Source organism: Gekko japonicus, unplaced genomic scaffold, assembly GCF_001447785.1.
Source record: "Gekko japonicus isolate JY-2015 unplaced genomic scaffold, Gekko_japonicus_V1.1 scaffold1899, whole genome shotgun sequence".
In the NCBI taxonomy this organism is placed as follows: Eukaryota; Metazoa; Chordata; class Lepidosauria; order Squamata; family Gekkonidae; genus Gekko; species Gekko japonicus.
The window spans coordinates 310292-328226 of record NW_015176509.1 but is presented as its reverse complement, the minus strand read 5'-3'; the positions used below and the strand labels follow the sequence as shown (position 1 = coordinate 328226).

At 49.0% G+C, this 17935-nt stretch overlaps 1 protein-coding gene across 1 annotated transcript in view; it reads right to left on the bottom strand.

The window, feature by feature from the left end:
* TSPAN33 (tetraspanin 33) overlaps positions 1-17273 on the bottom strand; it is a 27064-nt gene extending 9791 nt beyond the window's left edge. The window contains exons 1-4 of the mRNA XM_015427352.1: positions 17160-17273; positions 6914-6971; positions 5379-5506; positions 580-654 (exon numbers count right to left, since the gene is read on the bottom strand). Coding sequence (XP_015282838.1) covers positions 580-654; positions 5379-5506; positions 6914-6971; positions 17160-17267 — 369 coding nt within the window. The 5' untranslated portion in view covers positions 17268-17273. The remainder of the gene's footprint in view (positions 1-579; positions 655-5378; positions 5507-6913; positions 6972-17159) is intronic.
* Between the last annotated feature and the right edge of the window lie 662 nt (positions 17274-17935).

Here is a 17935-nt window from a genome sequence, read left to right as displayed (position 1 = left end):
AAACGGCTGTTTTTCAAAGACAGCTCTTATCAGAACTACGGCTTCCCCAAGGTCATCCAGCCAGGTGCAAGCGGAGGAGTGGGGAATCAAACCCGGTTCTCCCAGATCAGAGTCCGCGCACTTCACCACGACACCAAACTGGCTCTTAACCACTACACTTAACCACCACACCAAACTGGCTATTCCCAATGAGGCCGCACCGTCGATCTATACAGGGGAATTACAATATTGGCCTTTTCATTCTACCCGGTTCTCCCAGATCAGAGTCCGCGCACTTCACCACGACACCAAACTGGCTCTTAACCACTACACTTAACCACTGCACCAAATTGGCTATTCCCAATGAGGCCGCACCGTCGATCTATACAGGGGAATTACAATATTGTCCTTTTCATTCCCAGTCCCTTTCCTAATCAGCTCTAACACAGAGTTTGCCTTTTTCACCGCTGCCGCTTTCATTCGGCTCTGCTACGACCTCAAGATCTTTTCCCCTCTCAGTCTCAGACCCCCATTGACCTATACTTGAAGTTGGCAGTTTTGGTCCCAGTGTGCTTCACCTTACACGCCCTCCCTTCGCACCTTGTCGGAGAAGACAAAGCCCAGGACGCCGGCCACCAGCTGGAGCAAGAAGATGACCGTTAGGCAGACCGAGAACTGCAGGGGGGAGAGAGAGGGAGAGAATCAGCCACAGAGCAGAGAGAGGCAGCAACGAGGGCCGGAGGTCAATTCCCAGCACCAAAACAGACAACACCCACAAATGGTACCTCTGAGCTGCTCACTGGCTCTTGGCCCTGTTTGTTTTGGCAGCAGTGCCAACAAGGTGGAGATTACAGGCCAACAGACAACACCCTGTCGCACCTGAAAGTGTAACACTTTTACCGCAGTGCGAGCTTCTGCTGCTTTCTCAGTTGGCAGAGATGCGAGGACCCGGGCAAAGAGGGAAAAGCCTCTGCCGACAGTGTGGCCAAGAGAAGACCATCTACAATCCACAACTATGTTCAATACTATATATTATATTCATTGAAATACAAAGAAGGGTTAGTGGTCCCAGGGGTCATTTCCTGCAGGAGCGCACAGGAGCGGAGCTCCGGCAGTAAAGAGCCCTGGGGGTGGGCACATGCAACAAGCCCCACCCCCTGCTCCCAGCAGCCCCGGGCCACAAGGAGCAAGAAGCAGCCAGGTACGTTACAAAGCGGCCCCCCCCCCAGATAGCAATCCAAAACCAGCCCAGTGGCACCTTTAAGGCCAAGATTTATTCAGGTACAAGCTCTCCCTCCTCTGTGAGGGCAGATCTGCATCTGTGTCTCCCATATCTAGCAATTCAAAGAGTCCAGTGGAGCTTGAGCGGTGGGTGTTGCCTACTGACACACTTCTGGTGATGTCAGGGGGTGTGGCATATGCAAATAAGTTATGCTAATGAGCTCCTGCACCTCTTTTTCTACGAAATGACCCCTGGTGGTCACAACCCAATAGAGTGCATAGACATAGATCCAACAGATTGCTCATAACAATTAAACATTGTTTAAACAAAAAACATATTCAAAAGAAGAAAAAGAAGAAGAGATTGGATTTATACCCCGCCCTTCACTACCCAAGGGAGTCTCAGAGCAGCTTACAAACTCTTTTCCCTTCCTTTCCCCACAACAGACACCCTGTGCGGTAGGTGAGGCTGAGAGAGCTCTGACAGAATCTGCTCTTTTTCAAGGACAGCTCTTATCAGAGCTACGGCTTGCCCAAGGTCATCCAGCAGGTGCAAGTGGAGGAGTGGGGAATCAAACCCGGTTCTCCCAGATTAGAGTCCGCTCACTTAACCACGACACCAAACCAACAGCAGGCTCGTCTGTAATTCCATACATAGATAGTGTCCACAGATCTCCAAACAGAAAGTAGATCTCCTTTACCCATCACCCATAGTAATAGTGTTAGGGTATTAGTATCCCTTCCCCCATCCCATAATTGCAGTGTGCAGAAAATGCAAAAAAAAATAAAAAATTCCCCTTCGGGAGGCAAAAAAACAACACCCCCCCCCCACAGGAGGCTCGTCCATCATTCCATGCATAGATAGTGTCCCTAGACCTCCAAACAGAAAGTAACTGCAACAGAAGAGTCCCACTGTGGAAAGAATAACAGCCCAACGCCTCTCCCAGGTATAAATCAAGCGTTTCAACGGTCTTCGAGAGCGGCTGGTAAGCAGAACCCGATTTCCAAAATAACACAGGCACAGCTCAAAAGCGTCAATGGAATCCAGGGTTCTCTTTGTGGCTATATTTCTACACTAAGGGTTCCCTATGGTCTCTGGCATAATAGCGTGGCCAAGACAACACAAAAGCGAGGGGGGCGGTGGTGTTGCATACTTGGCCCATCGCACTTCTGTGCAGAACCCAAAGATCCACATGTACGAAGAGAGGAATCTGTTCCTGCAGATGACAAGACCATAAGAACCAGTTTTTGAGACCACTTTGGATTGTACCGGCAGAGGTTATAAAACCATTTTTGACATATAAAGGAGAAGATTGGGTACAATATAGAGACATGCTGAAACCAGTGGGAAAAACATTTGAAATGAAAATGGAAGAGTATTTGGCTTTTAAATATGGTTGGTTGCAATATAGACAGATTAATGATTTGTTTAAAGAAAACAAAAAAGCTTTTGGGTTTAGGAAAAAATATAATGATATTGAGAATGTGTGGTTTGAGGGAGGAAAAAAATTATTTCAAAAATGTATAAGGTATTGCTAAAATGGTATACAGAGGATGAGATAGTTAGAGAGCAGATGATAAAATGGGCGGTTAACATGAATAAAGAAATATTGATGTCATCTTGGGAATATCTATGGAAAATGCAATGAAAATATCAACGTGTAATAATTTTAAAGAAAATTGTTATAAGATGATGTATAGATGGTATATGACACCAAAAAAGATTGCAGATATGAATAGTAATATGTCAAACAAATGTTGGAAATGTAAGAATGCGGAGGGCTTCTGTTATCATATGTGGTGGACATGTGAAAAAGCAAAAATGTTTTGGGCTGAGATACATGCAGAAATGGAAAAAATTGTGAAATGTAAGTTCAAGAAAGAACTGGAAATATTACTTTTGGGACTTAAAATGGAAGAAGTCAATATGGCAAAAAGGACATTGATGTGGTATATGATCACGACTGCCAGAATGACGTATGCTCAATGTTGGAAACAAGATAAGGTCCCTGAAATAGGGGAATGGATTAAAAAATTACTTTTTATGGCTGAAATGGACAAAATGACAAGGGAACTTAATAATTTGGAAGCAGAAGAATTTTTTGCAGACTGGAAAGACTTTAAAGATTATTTGGAGAAATACTGGGATGTAAAGGACAAGTTACTTTGCTTTGAAATCTATTGAAAATTAAAGGATAGTAGAAAATAGATAAATGTATAAGAATAACAGCTGAAGGATAAGTTACCTGTGGATGTGAATAAGGAGAAAGGGAGTCATGGAGAAAATTCAAGAATTGGGCTGGAGGTTGGAGCACTGTGGGAAGCCGAGAAGGGGAGGGGGAAGGGAGGAGGGAAGGCTATGAGGGAAGGATATATAATTGTATAAGTTTTGATATATGTTTGATTTTTTTTTATTATATCCTAATAAATTGTTTTTGAAGAAAAAAAGAAGAACCAGTTTCAACAAGAAGAGAATGACCATTACACATAATCAAGCCTGGATCCAAGAGAGTATTTTCTTGCAGTGCATATTTTGCCCTGACCTGGGTAGCCCAGGCTAGACCAACCCTATTAGATCTCTGGAAACCATCGCCAAATCAGCTACCCCGTACCCCAGGCATACAAGCTGGAAAACTGACTCCAAGGTTTCCCCATGCAGACTCCCACCGGCTGGATGGATTTTCCTTCCCAAAAGCTGAGAGGCATCATGTTCCAGCACCTGGCTAAAAAGGGGCATGAATGTTCTTTTGAGGAAAAAAACCCCAACAAGTCTCAGGGGCCGTGGCTCAGTGGCAGAGCCTTTGCTTGGCATGCAGAAGGTCCCGGGTTCAATCCCCGGCATCTCCACCTAAAAAGGACCAGGCAGGAGGTGATGGGAAAGACCTCCACCTGAGACCTGGAGAGCTGTAAAGAGGGGCCGTGGCTCAGTGGCAGAGCCTCTGCTCGGCATGCAGAAGGTCCCAGGTTCAATCCCCGGCATCTCCAGCTAAAAAGGACCAGGCAGGAGGTGACGGGAAAGACCTCCGCCTGAGACCCTGGAGAGCTGTAGAGAGAGGCCGTGGCTCAGTGGCAGAGCGCCTGCTTGGTGAAAGCTTAAGAATCAAGAAGCAGAAGAATTCTTTGCAGACTGGAAAGACCTTAAAGAATATTTAGAGAAATATTGGGATATGATGCGAAAAATCATCTATTTTGCTTTGATAATTATTGAAGATAGAAGGACATTTAGAATAAGTTTAAATATATAAGAACAAAAGTTAATGGTTATGTTATCTGAAGAATTTTATTATTGAAGAAGGGGGAAAAAAGACGGGAAAATTTAAGAGTTGGAGATTGGAGCACTGCGGGAAGTCAGAAAGGGGGGGATACTAGGAGAAAAGGATATAAGATAGTTTGTAAGATGATGTATAGTTTGACTTATTGATATATCCTAATAAAATTGTTGGTTTTTTTTTAAAAAAAGACTCCAGGTATTCAGTAGAAGGCAGCTTCATGTGAGACAGACCCACTTCTAGGAGTTGGGAGGGTCCCAGCCCCCAGGCTCTCCTCCAGGGCTTCAGGAGGGGTGTCATGGCTCAGGTGGGGGGTCACCTGACGCTGCCACCACTCTGGATTTAGGATCCCTTGAGAAGGCCCAGAGCACCCTCCCAAGACCTTCAGACCTCCCTTTTGGCCGAATAATAGGTGTGAGGACCAGGCAGAGTATAAAAAGGAAAAGGTTTATTTTATCGGAGGTCAAACAACAAGGTGCAGAATAATAACAGTAAGTGCGGTGAAAAGAAAAGGAATCAAATGCCCTAACGCGTTTAAATATATACGGTCCCTAGCTCACTATCTGCAGTGGCACTAGACTACTTACCTTTCCCTCAGGATGAGGGTCTGTCCCCTGCACCAGCCTTCCTTCTGGCTTTGCCCTCTGGGAAGAAAAACAGCTTTTCCTGCTGCTCCAAATCTTTTATTCCAAGCCCTCCTCTTTTCCTATTGGTCAATTTTGGCTCCAAAACCTCTCACGGGCTTCTGGGAGTTGTCGGCCCAGCCTCACCTACTGCTAGCCAGGGTCCCTGGGCCTAGTAGGCCTCTGGTGGCACAGCCCAGATCATGACAAGGGGTCCCCGTGCCCCCCTGTCCTCTCCCTGACTCCCCCACGTAGCTCCAGGGGGTAATCCCAGGGGCACCCTCACCGTCTGCAGCAGGCAAATGTTCTCGCGCAGAGAGCCGATGCAACCGCAGAAGGTGATGAAGAACATCAGGACACCCACCACGATGAGGAGGATGGCCGGGTCGACGGCAAGACAAGCCATGGCCGCCTCTGCAAACAAAGAGAGGGATCTTTAAGTAATTTGATATATATATTTTTTTGGTCTAAGGCGTGTATTTCCCCATCCTTCTCCCCAGCGGGGACACAAAGCAGCTGACATCGGCCTCTTCTCCATTTTGTCCCCACATCAACCCCTGTGATGTGGGCTAGTCTGAGAGGGATGAAAATGTGGGGATTCGCTGCCAGGGGGTGTCGTGATGGCCACAGGGATACACAACCTTAAAAGGGGATGAGACAAGAGTCATGGAGGATACGTTTTATCCCCGGCTCTGGCTGGAAGGTCGGGGTATAAATCTCATAATAAATAAATAAATAAATAATCCATGGCTACCAAGTTGTGAGCGAGCGGTTTGGCCGCTGCATAAATCAGTTTGCTCCGGAGCCCTGCTTCCTAAGCGAAGTCAAAAAATGTGTGAGCCGTCTATGCCGTCTGTTGTCTATGCCACTCTGAGAGGGTTCTGACTCTGGTATTGTTGGAGTGCTGGACTAGATGGACCCTCACTGGTCTGATCCAGCAGGGCTCTTCTTATGAAGGCCTCGGCCTCTCTGCCCTGTTGTTGGCCTTCCAGAGGAATTGGTTGATCACTAAGTGGGACAGGATGCTGGACTAGATGGACCCCTGGTCTGATCCAGCAGGGCTCTTCTTGGTGTTCTTATGTTCTCATTCCCTTGAAAGTTTGTCGGATGACACCAGAAGGGAAATGTTTAGCCCCAGAGGAAGAACGGTGGCAATCCAAGCCACAGAAAGAAAAAATTCTATCTAATCTATCTTTAGAAATCTCATAAAGACCAGTTCCTCTGGACCGCTAACCACAGGGCACAGAGGCCGAGGCCTTTCCAGATGTTGCCTCCTGGCTCTGGGATTCAGAGGTTCAGTGCTGCAGAATGTGGTTCCCTATAGCTAGTAGCCATTGATAGACTGATCCTCCATGAATCGATCTAATCCCCATTTAAAGATGCTTATTCCTGTGGCCATCACTACCCCCTCTGGCAGCGAATCCCACATTTTAATCTCTCTGTGTGTAAAGTAGTCTTTCCTTTTGCCCATCCTGAACCTACTGCCCATCAGCTTCATTGGATGTCCTCGAGTTCTAGCCTTTTGGGAGAGGGAGAAAAAGTTCTCTGTGTCAACTCTCTCCATCCCATGTATAGTTTCATAAATGTTGTTACTTGTCACTTTTCTACACTGAAAAGCCCCCAACTCCTCAATCTTTCCTCCTAGGGAATGTGCTCCCACCCCGGAATCATCTTGGTTGCCCTCCTCCGTACTTTTTCCAGCTTCACTGAAGGGGTCGCTGTCATTCCTTTGAGTCTGGGACCCCCTCAGCTTGCATACCCCTCAGGTCGTAGGGCCGAAACCACTCACCCACCTGAGAGGACTGATGCGGGCCCCTTTACCTGCATGCTTCATCAGCCGGGCGTAGATTCCCACCGCCACCATCACCATGGAAATCATCTGCGGACCAAGAACAACACAATATCAGGATGCCCATGTGTAATGATTTCATGTTTTGGCATGTGTGTTTCTTTAAATGTTTAGTGGGACTGCAGTAATGCAAGGAGAGTGATAGAGGGAGATAAGTGTGATGTGATTGGCTGATGACTGAGAGTGTGGCAGGAGAGAGATCGCTGAGGCGATTCTGTGTTCTTGAAGAGACGAGTGTGGAGAGAAGTTAGCCTGTGTGGCTATGAGAGAGAAAGTTTAGCCTGTGTGGATACGAGAGAGAAAGTTTAGCCTGTCTACGAGAGAGAAAGTTTAGCCTGTGTGGCTACGAGAGAGAAAGTTTAGCCTGTGTGGCTATGAGAAAGAGAGTTTAGACTGAGTGTCTAAACCTGTCAGACTTGAGTTTTGGTGTATGAGAGACTGTGTGTGATGCCAAGCTTTATCAGTTATATTTTCTTTCTTCAACAACCGTTCAAAAATACCCAGAAACCTATTTTGTTTTTTATAAGTAAATCATTATGTGTTTAAACTTATCCCAGCAATTAGAACAGTCCTTCCTCAGGGCCACAGAGCCCTCTGAAGCGACCAGACACTGGGTCATTCTACCAAAATAGAGTTGGAATTTTTAATTCCTGGTGGCAGCAGAAAACTACTACGTTCACATACACAGAGTGGTTTTTAAAGGAGAAACAGTCTCCCCAATAAGCGAGGACGCCACACCAGGTGAATGGAAAGGAAGCTGCCTCATACTGAATCAGACCCTCGGTCCGTCCAGGGCAACATCGCCTACTTCAACTGGCAGCGGCTCTCCAGGACTTCAATCTTTCACATCACCTCCTGCCGCCCCCACTCCGTTCTTGAATTCTGTTGCTGCTGAGGTGGGAGGGGGGCACCAAGTCGGAACCAGTGGTCGGTCCAGAGCCCTTGACGCCGAGGGTGTCGGATCCATTCTGTTAACCAGTTAGATCCTGGTGGACCTCCTGAGGGCACCTGGTATTTCTGGCCACTGTGTGACACAGAGTGTTGGACTGGATGGGCCTTTGGCCGGATCCAACATTGTTATGTTCTTATGTTCATTCTAGAGGGTGACCTGTGGAAGGCCCCGCAATCTGGTGCATACGGTGAGGACATAAAGCAGGGGCATTGCTTCCACAGAACCGCTGAGGAGGCAGGTGACCAAGGCGTCCAGTCCAAATGGCGGATGTGTCTCCTCCGGTAGAACGATGCACTCACTTGGGCCGGAGACCAGTGTTCCCTCTAAGCTGAGTGAGTGTGAGCCAGCTCACCGTTTTTTAGCCTCTGGCTCACACATTTTTGCCTTGGCTCAGGAAGGAGGGCTCCAGAGCAAACTAATTTACGCAGCGGCCAAACCGCTCGCTCACAACTTTAAGGCCAGGAGCTCACAAAGTAGAATTCTTGCTCACAAGGCTCCACAGCTTAGAGGGAGTATTGGACTGGACATGTAGCCAGTTGCCTTGAGATTAGATAAAATGACTTTCAAATGCAGTTGTCTCGTCATGTAATAGTTCTTAGCTCTTTCCCGGGGGGGGCAGGGGGGGCAGGCTTTCCGCTAGATATCTTAGAGAGGCTGGATATGGGTTATTCTTTCCTAGGGTATCTTATTGGCAATTTTATTTTATTTTAACTCGGTGTGCTTTTTTTTTTAAAGTGAATTTGACCTTCTTGTTGGGAAATCTGTGACTTCTCGACTCTTCAAGATAAGCTGAGATGCATAAGAAGAAATTTAGAATCCAGCGGCACCTTTAAGACCAAGAAAGGTTTATTAACCGTCACCATGGAAATCAACTGCAGCGCAAGAACAACACATCAGGATGCCCGTGTGCATAAGATTTGGATTGCAGAAAGCCAGGGGCGGTCCATGTAAGAGAAAGCAACAAGGAAATAACAAGAGGAAGAAAATATGAGTCTAGAGGAGGAGGAGGAGGAGGCGTGTTGTCTGTTGGACCTTCTCCCTAATCCGTCCTTAGTAGATGAAACTTTCTGCTTCTTTGAAAAAACGGCTCTAGGAGCTGGAAGAAGAGGAGAGATTGGATTTATACCCCGCCCTTCACTCGGAGTCTCAGAGCGGCTTACAGACTCCTTTCCCTTCCCCTCCCCACAACAGACACCCTGTGAGCAATGCTCCCTCTAAGCTGTGGAGTCTTGTGAGCAAAAATTCTGCATTGTGAGCGAGCGATTTGGCTACTGCATGAATTAGTTTGCTCTGGAGCCCTCCTTCCTGAGCCAAGGCAAAAATGTGTGAGCCGGAGGCTAAAAAAACGGTGAGCTAGCTCACACTCACTCAGCTTAGAGGGAACTGCCTGGGAGGTCGGTGGGGCTGAGAGAGCTCTGAGAGAACTGCCCTCGGGAGAACAGCTCTGAGAGAACTACGGCTTGCCCAAGGTCATCCAGCAGCTGCGAGCGGAGGAGTGGGGAATCAAACCCCGGTTCGCCCAGATTAGAGCCTGCGCACTGAACCACGACACCAAACCACCACACCAAAAACGAGACACAGGATCAGCCCAGGATCTAACTGGTTAACAGAACTTCAGGGCATCATGGGAAAGGAAATACAGATCACTAGCCAATGTCTGCCCAAGCCCTGGCATTCCTAAGAACATAAGAACAGAAGAGAAGCCAATGTTGGATCAGGCCAAAGGCCCATCCAGTCCAACACTCTGTGTCACACAGTGGCCAGAAATACCAGTGCCATCAGGAGGTCCACCAGTGGGGCCAGGACATTAGAAGCCCTCCCACTGTTGCCCCCCCCCCCAAGCACCAAGATGACAGAGCATCACTTGCCCCAGAGCCCCTATCTATACCTTGTGGCTAATAGCCACTGATGGACCTCTGCTCCATATGCTTATCCAATTCCCTTTTGAAGCCGTCCATGCTTGTAGCCGCCACCACTTCCTGTGGCAGTGAATTCCAAGTGTTAATCTCTCTTTGGGTGAAGAAGGACTTCCTTTTATCCGTTCTAACCCAACCGCTCAGCAATTTCATGGAGTGCCCACGAGTTCTTGTATTGTGAGAAAGGGAGAAAAGTACATCTTTCTCTACCTGCTCTTTCCCATGCATAATCTTATAAACCTCAATCATGTCACCCCTCAGTCGCCGTTTCTCCAAGCTAAAGAGCCCTAAGCGCCTTAACCTTTCCTCATAGAGAAAGTGTTCCAACCCTTTTATCATTCGAGTTGCCCTTTTCTGCACTTTTTCCAAAGTTATAATATCCTTTTAAAGGATATAATATCCTTTGTCAGATTCCAAATTGGGAATCTGACAAAGTTAAGAGAACCTACAAATTATGACTTCAGACTGTCTTTCAGAAGGCTGATTCCCTGAAAGGGTGAAATGGCAGCAGTTTCGGGAGGTAATGAGAGATCTTGTAACCCCAGCTGGGCTGGCCGTGGCGTAGAGCACCTCGGGCTGTTGTTGTTCTCTGAGCCCTACACAGTTTGGTTTAGTGGTTAAGTGCATGGACTCTAACCTGGGGGAACCGGGTTTGATTCCCCACTCCTCCTCCACTTGCACCTGGCTGGTGTGACCTTGGGTCAGTCACAAGTTCTCTCAGACCTGTCCTTGAAAAGGCAGTTCTCTCAGAGCTCTCTCAGCCCCACCCACCTCACAGGGTGTCTGTTGTGGGGAGCGGAAAGGAAGGGAGTTTGTAAGCCGCTCTGAGACGCCAAGTGAAGGGTGGGGTATAAATCCAATTTCTTCTCTTCTTCTTCTTCCCAATTTTGTAGTTCTATTCTAACAAAAGAACATCCCTATCTTGTGGATTATACGCAGCTGCGTTACTGGGGGTCAGGAAAAAAGGGGGGGAAAGCTGTGGGGGGGTTAACAATAATTACATTCTGTGAAAAACAAGAAATATTCATTTATAATAAATCATAATACATTTAAGTGAACCAGTTGTACATCTTATAACCAAACACTTCATACGATACAAATTCATTCAGCAAAATCCATTCACAGCATAGTAAAGGTAAAGGCAAAGGTTCCCTTGCTCGAAAGCCAGTCGAATCCGACTCTAGGGTTGCGGTGCTCATCTCCGTTTCAAAGCCGAAGAGCCAGCGCTGTCCGAAGACGTTTCCGTGGTCATGTGGCCGGCATGACTAAACACCAAGGCGCACGGAACGCTGTTACCTTCCCACCAAAGTGGTCCCTATTTATCTACTTGCAATTTCTTGCTTTCGAACTGCTAGGTTGGCAGGAGCTGGAACTGGAGACAGGAGCTCACCCTGTCTTGCGGCACCCGGGTCTTGAACCGCTGACCTTCCACAGCCTGCAATTCAGCGTCTTAACCACTTGAGCCATTCACAGCATAAGGAGAAATAATTCAATATAAATTCTTCCCACGGCTCACAGAGTCCAAGATTAATCCAATACAACTCGTATCGGTATCTTGCTTTCCACAGAATATGGTTAGTGTAATTATTGTTAACTCCACACACAGTTCTTTTCCCCTTTCCCCCCTTTCCATATATACTGTGTGACTCATTGTTGTTTTGTAATTTTATTGGGAGTCAGAGCAGCCGTTGCATGCAGGCTCCACCAGGAGATTTTCCCCGGCACCTCTGACCCAAGATCTTTGGGCTGGAGACGCCCGGGACTGAATCGGGATTTTCTGGACGCAAAGTAGGTGCTCTAGCCGATCTATCCACTGAACGACATCTACAGGCGCCGTCTCTCACCTTCACGTGAAGCCCTGAAATAAGCGCAGAAGCAGCAGAGACTGAATTGGCAGCCACAGCCAAGGTGGACAGAGTCGAAATGAAATCTGCTGGCTTGCCAGAAAGCCAATTACTGGCTCCCGGGAAGCGATGCTCCCTCTAAGCCATGGAGTCTCGTGAGCAGAAATTCTACTCGGTGAGCTCGCTGGCATTAAAGCTGGGAGCGAGCGATTTGGCGGCTGCATGAATCAGTTTGCTCTGGAGCCCTCCTTCCCGAGCGAAGAGTGGTCCACGTAGTCCAGCCTCTTGTCTCACACATGGGCCAACCAGTTCCTCTGGAGGGCCAACAACAGGGCAGAGAGGCAAAGGCCTTAATTAGAACACAAGAAGAACCCTGTTGGATCAGACCAGTGGGGGTCCATCTAGTCCAGCATCCTGTCTCACACAGAGGCCAACCAGTTCCTCTGTTGGTCCAACAACAGGGCAGAGAGGCCTTCATAAGAACATCAGAAGAGCCCTGCTGGATCAGACCAGCAAGGGTCCATCTAGTCCAGCATCCTGTCTCACACAGGGGCCAGCCAGTTCCTCCGGAGGGCCCACAACAGGGCAGAGAGGCCGAGGCCTTCATTAGAATATCAGAAGAGCCCTGCTGAATCAGACCAGTGGTCCATCTAGCCCAGCCTCCTGTCTCACACAGAGGCCAACCAGTTCCTCTGGAGGGCCAAGAACAGGGCAGAGAGGCTAAGGCCTTCCCCTGATGCTGCCTCCTGGCTCTGGGATTCAGAGGTCGACTGCCTCTGAATGTGGAGGTTCCCCCACAGTCACCCTGGCTACTAGCCACTGACAGACCCACCCCTTCGTGAATCTATCTAATCCCCCTTTCAAGCTGTTTATTCCTGTGGCCGTCACTACACCCTCTGGCAGCGAATTCCACGTTTTAATCACTTTCCTTTTGTCTGTCCTGAACCTACTGCCCGTCAGCTTCATTAGAAGCATTCAAGTTCCAGTCTTTTGGGAGAGGGAGAAAATTCTCTTTGCCAACTCTCACCACCCCATGCATAATCTCATAAAACTGTCTCATTTCCCCCCTTAGTCCTCTCTTTTCTACCCTGAAAAGTCCGAAACCTTTCAGTCTTTCCCCATAAGGAAGGTGCTCCAACCAACACTCCTTCTAAGCAGTGGAGTCTTGTGAGCAAAAATCCTACTTTGTGAGCGAGCAGTTTGGCCACTGCATAAATCAGTTTGCTCTGGAGCCCTCCTTCCTGAGCTAAGGCAGAAATCTGTGAGCTAGCTCACACTCACTCAGCTTAGGGGGAACGCTGCCATGTTCTCTATGGATAAAAGGGCAAGAAAATAAATTGATTACAAGATTGGGAACATTTAATAGCCCACTCAGCTAATTGCCCTGTGGCTACTAAAAGGTGGCTGTCAGATGACAAGAGGTAGTTACTCCAGAGGCCAAACCACATACAACCAGAAGTAGGAATCTTGGTTTATTTATTTCCAACAAGCAAACAAGGAAAGAGCCAGTCTGGTGTAGTGGTCAGGAGCGCGGACCCTAATCTGGGAGAACCGGGTTCAATTCCCCACTCCTCCTCCACGTGCAGCCAGCTGGTGTGGCCATGGGTCAGTCACAAGTTCTCTCAGAGCTGTTCTCTCAGGGGCAGTCCTTGAAAGAGCTCTCTCAGCCCCACCTGCCTCCCAGGGTGTCTGTTGTGGGGAGGGGAAGGACATTGTAAACCACTTTGAGACTCCTTCGGGTAGCGAAGGGCGGGGTATAAATCCAATCTCTTCTTCTATGAGGCAGCTCACAGTCATAAGGCATAACAATAAAATCCAATAACAAGGTTACAATAAAAAGAACTCGGGGGCCACCACAGGAAAAGCCTTGTCTTTTGTGACCACCGACCCCTCTCCTGGTGGGTCTCATGGGAGGAAATTATGCTTTAGCCAACCTATCAGTTCGAAAGCAAGAAATTACAAGGGGATAAATAGGTACCACTTCGGTGGGAAGGTTAACAGCATTCCGTGCGCCTGGGCGTTTAGTCATGCCGGCCAAATGACTATGGAAACGTCTTCGGACAGCGCCGGCTCTTCGGCTTTGAAACGGAGATGAGCACCGCAACCCTAGAGTCGGACTCGACTGTCTTTCGAGCAAGGGAACCTTTACCTTTTTTCCCCGATGGCGGAAAGACTTATGGATTTAAAGGCACCCATAATTGGGTCCAGAAACAAAGAGGCAACTAGGGAAGTTCTTCCAGAAGAAATCTGAGTCTGACTGTACCCTGTAGCCAGGCTCAGAACGCATTTTTGAACTAAAGCAAGTTTTTGGATTGTTCTCAAGGGCAGCCCCGTGCTGAGAACACTGCGACAATCCACTCTGGAAACCAGAAACCACACTGATCAGGCTGCTCCTGCTTGTTCTAGCAAATCACACGCAATGCAACTTGGCCTGTCCACAGCCCTAGGGACATTCCGCCACAACGCACCGGCTGACCCCCATCCCTGGGAAGGGCCGAAGGTCACCAGCCGTGCCCCCTCTAAGCTGAGTCAGTGTGAGCGTGCTCACAGTTTTTTTAGCCTCCGGCTCACACATATTTGTCTCAGCTCAGGAAGGGATGGCCCCAGGGCAAAGTGATTCATGCAGCAGCCAAATCGCTCGCTCACAACTTTGATGCCAGGAGCTCACAAAGTAGAGTTTTTGCTCACAAGACTCCACGGCTTAGGGAGGAGGAGGAGGAGATTGGATTTATACCCCACCCTTCACTTGGAGTCTCAGAGCGGCTTACAAACTCCTTTCCCTTCCCCTCCCCACAACAGACACCTTGTGAGGTAGGCCGGGCTGAGAGAGCTCTGACACAAACTGCTCTTTTTCAAGGACAGCTGTGCCAGAGCTTGTGACTGACCCAAGGTCACATCAGCAGGTTCAAGTGGAGGAGTGGAGAATCAAACCCGGTTCTCCCAGATTAGAGCCCGCACACTTAACCATGACACCAAACTGGCTTAGAGGGAGCAATGAGCCGCAGCTTAGCATGCACCGGTCCCAGGTTTGCTCTCTGGTTCTTCCCTCCAAACGTCCTCCAGAGAGTGAAAACCGCTGGCCTCGGAAGCGTCACTGGAACCCAGGTCCATTGGGACCAGACCCAAACACTCCTTCCCCTGCACTGCTCTGCAAGATCAGTGCTTAGTTCTCGTGGCCCGTTCTTACACACCCAGGGAAATGCCGACCGCCACGTTGGGGTCAGGAAGCCATTTTTCTGCAGGCCGGTTTGGCCTGGGATCCTGGAGGGATTTTTGTCATCTTCTGGGTATGGAACGGGGGGGTTGGACTAGATGACTCCGGAGGTCCCAACTCTATGATTCTACATCTCTCTCTCTCCTCCTCCAAGATCTCTTCAAAACAACTAGGGTCGCCAACCTCCAGGTGGGGTCTGGAGATCTCTCGCAATGAAAACGGAGATTAGTTCCTCTGCAGCAAACAGCTGCTTTGGAGGGGGGGGGCTTCATTGCATTCCATCCCTATAAAGACCCCTCACCTCCCCCGACCTCATCTTCCAGCCAGTGTTCCCTCTAAGCCGAACTAGTGTGAGCTAGCTCACAGTTTTTTAAGCCTCCGGCTCACACATTTTTGGCTTAGCTCAGGAAGGCTGGCTCCAGAGCAAACTAATTCATGCAGCCGCCAAATCGCCCGCTCGCAGCTTTCATGCCAGTAGCTCGCAAAGTAGAATTTTTGCTCACAGGACTCCACAGCTTAGAGGGAGCATGGCTTCCAGACCTAAGATCTCCAGGGATTTCCCAACCCATAGCTGGCAACCTTAGCGGCCGCCCTTCACGCAGGACGTTCCGGAGATTAATGACCATTTCCTTATTTTCCAACCTGCCAGTATAGCAAGAAGAGGTTGCCCTTTAAACACGTCATTGCAAACACGATGTTCCCTCTAAGCTGTGGGGTCTTGTGAGCAAAAATTGTGCTTTGTGAGTTACTGGCATTAAAGTTGTGAGCAAACAATTTGGCTGCTGCATAAATTAGTTGCTCTGGAGCCATCCCTTCCTGAGCTAAGACAAAAATGTGTGAGCTGGAGGCTAAAAAACTGTGAGCTAGCTCACACTAACTCAGCTTAGAGGGAACACTGATTACACGAGGTTTCCTTTTCTGCAGAACACCATAAAAATGCCTCACCCTTAAGCTTAGTCGCCCTGACCTGGATTGGCCCAGGGGGCCCCGATCTCACAATCTAAGCAGGTCTAGTTAGTGTTCAGAGGGGAGATGATCAAGGAAGCCCAGAGTTGCTATGCAGAGGCAGGCAAGAGCAAACCCACCTGTGAATGTCTTTTGTCCTGACCTGGACGGCCCAGACTGGCCCAACCTCACCAGGCCCTGGTACCAATCATGGGCGGCCCCGGTTAGTATTTGGAAGGGAGACCACCAAGGAAGTCCCAGGTTGCTACGCAGAGGCAGGGCAACAGCCAACCACCCTTGTTTGTCTCTTGCCCTAAAAACCCCATGAGTTGGATGTAACTTAACAGCGCTTCCCATAAGAATTTTGTTGTGGGAGGGGGCATTTAAATCTTTAAGGGGGCATTTAAATCACAATTAAATTGTTCACTACTGCAAGTGAACAATATAACTACTGGAATCTTATTAAGGGCAAATGAGCTTCAGAGCTGGTTGTTGTTTTTTTGCAAGAGACTTTATTAATGACATAAGGTGAATTTTATTTATTTATTTAGTGTCAAATTTATACCCCACCCTCCCCGCAAAGCGGGCTCGGGGCGGCTTCCAATAACATAAATACAAAATAAAACATACACAATACGCAATGAAAACATCACAGTTAAAATAATACATTACAGAGTGATAAACTGATACATTCATAAATGCATTACAATGTAGGCATGAGTTTGTAAAGGAAATAAGTGATAGGTTAATATCCCCCACCGCATGTTTGTTTTGCCTTTAAAAATAAGAAAAATAATTAAATCACAATTAAATTAATCTGCATGCCCGTCTTCAAAGGGGGAGACTCCGAGGCTGTTTCTAGCCCTTCCGTTCAAGGGACAAGGCAGCGAATACGACAGCTCCTAGGGAGAAAACAGCCCAGATGGCATTTAATTGCCTTCAGAAGACATTTAAATGCCCTTTGAGTTCCCTTCCAGAGGGCAAGGAAGCTTAGAAAGGCACTCAAGGGGGGCACGCTCGATACATCTCCAGCAATCCCCCTTTCTACTCGCCCACCAGTATATCACCGACGTCACGGTGAATCTTTCAAAAGCATCCCCACGAGCCTTGGGGAAACGCCACCACCCAGCTTCCTTTGCACTCGCGCGTCCACTGAAGCGTTCCCACGAGACGCCGGATTGCAGCAAGAAGAGCCGCTGCAGGATACGATCCCCCCCCTCAAGGGCAAAAGCCCCCCCTTTCCCCACTAGGTGGCCGGACACTAACGGACCTCGGCACACGCGCGCGTCCCATTCACACGTACACGCGACCGACACGCAAGCGGCACCCAGCCCCGCCCCGGCTCACCCAGAAGACCATGTTGAAGAAGAAGAGCAGGTACTTGACCAGCGGACTGACGAAGGAGAAGTCCTCCGCCTGGAGGGCCGCGGGGCCCCCCGCCAGCCGCTTCGCCATGGCCGGCCCCGACCCTCTGCGCGCCCCGCTCGCCCGGGCGGAGGACCGACCTGGAAACTGCACCAGTTCCAGCCCAGCGCCCGCCGCCACGCCCCCTCTCGCCTCGCCGCCCGCTCATTGGCCCGGCTCGCCCACACCTCCCCTCCGATTGGCCTCGCGCCCCTTCGCTCTCCTTTTGTCCCCCCCTCTTTAGAACGTTGAGTATCAATTTCTAGCCGCGGCCACCTGTTCGGGGCGCGAGAGACCCCCCCCCCACACACCCGGGGGCTTTTAAAGGGGCCGCGTCACGCCTTGGAGGCTTTTGCGGGGTTCCAGCCGCAGCATTCACGCTTGCCAACTCCAGCTCGGGAAATTCCGGGGGATTTGGGGGCAGTGCCTGGGGAAGGCAGGGTTTTGGGACTGGAGGGGGCTCGGCAGGGGTGTGATAAGGTTGCCGTCTTCCGGGTGGCACCTGGAGATCTCCCACTCTTCCAATTGATTTCCAGACAACCTAGATCGGTTGTCCTGGAGACAATGGCTGCTTTGGAGGGGGGACTCTATAGCACGGGTGTCGAACTCATTTGTGATGAGGGCCCGATCTGACATAAATGAGACCTTGTCGGGCCGGGCCAGGCGTGCCATAAAATGTAATGCCAGGTAGCAGAGCTACAAACTTTATAAAGGACACA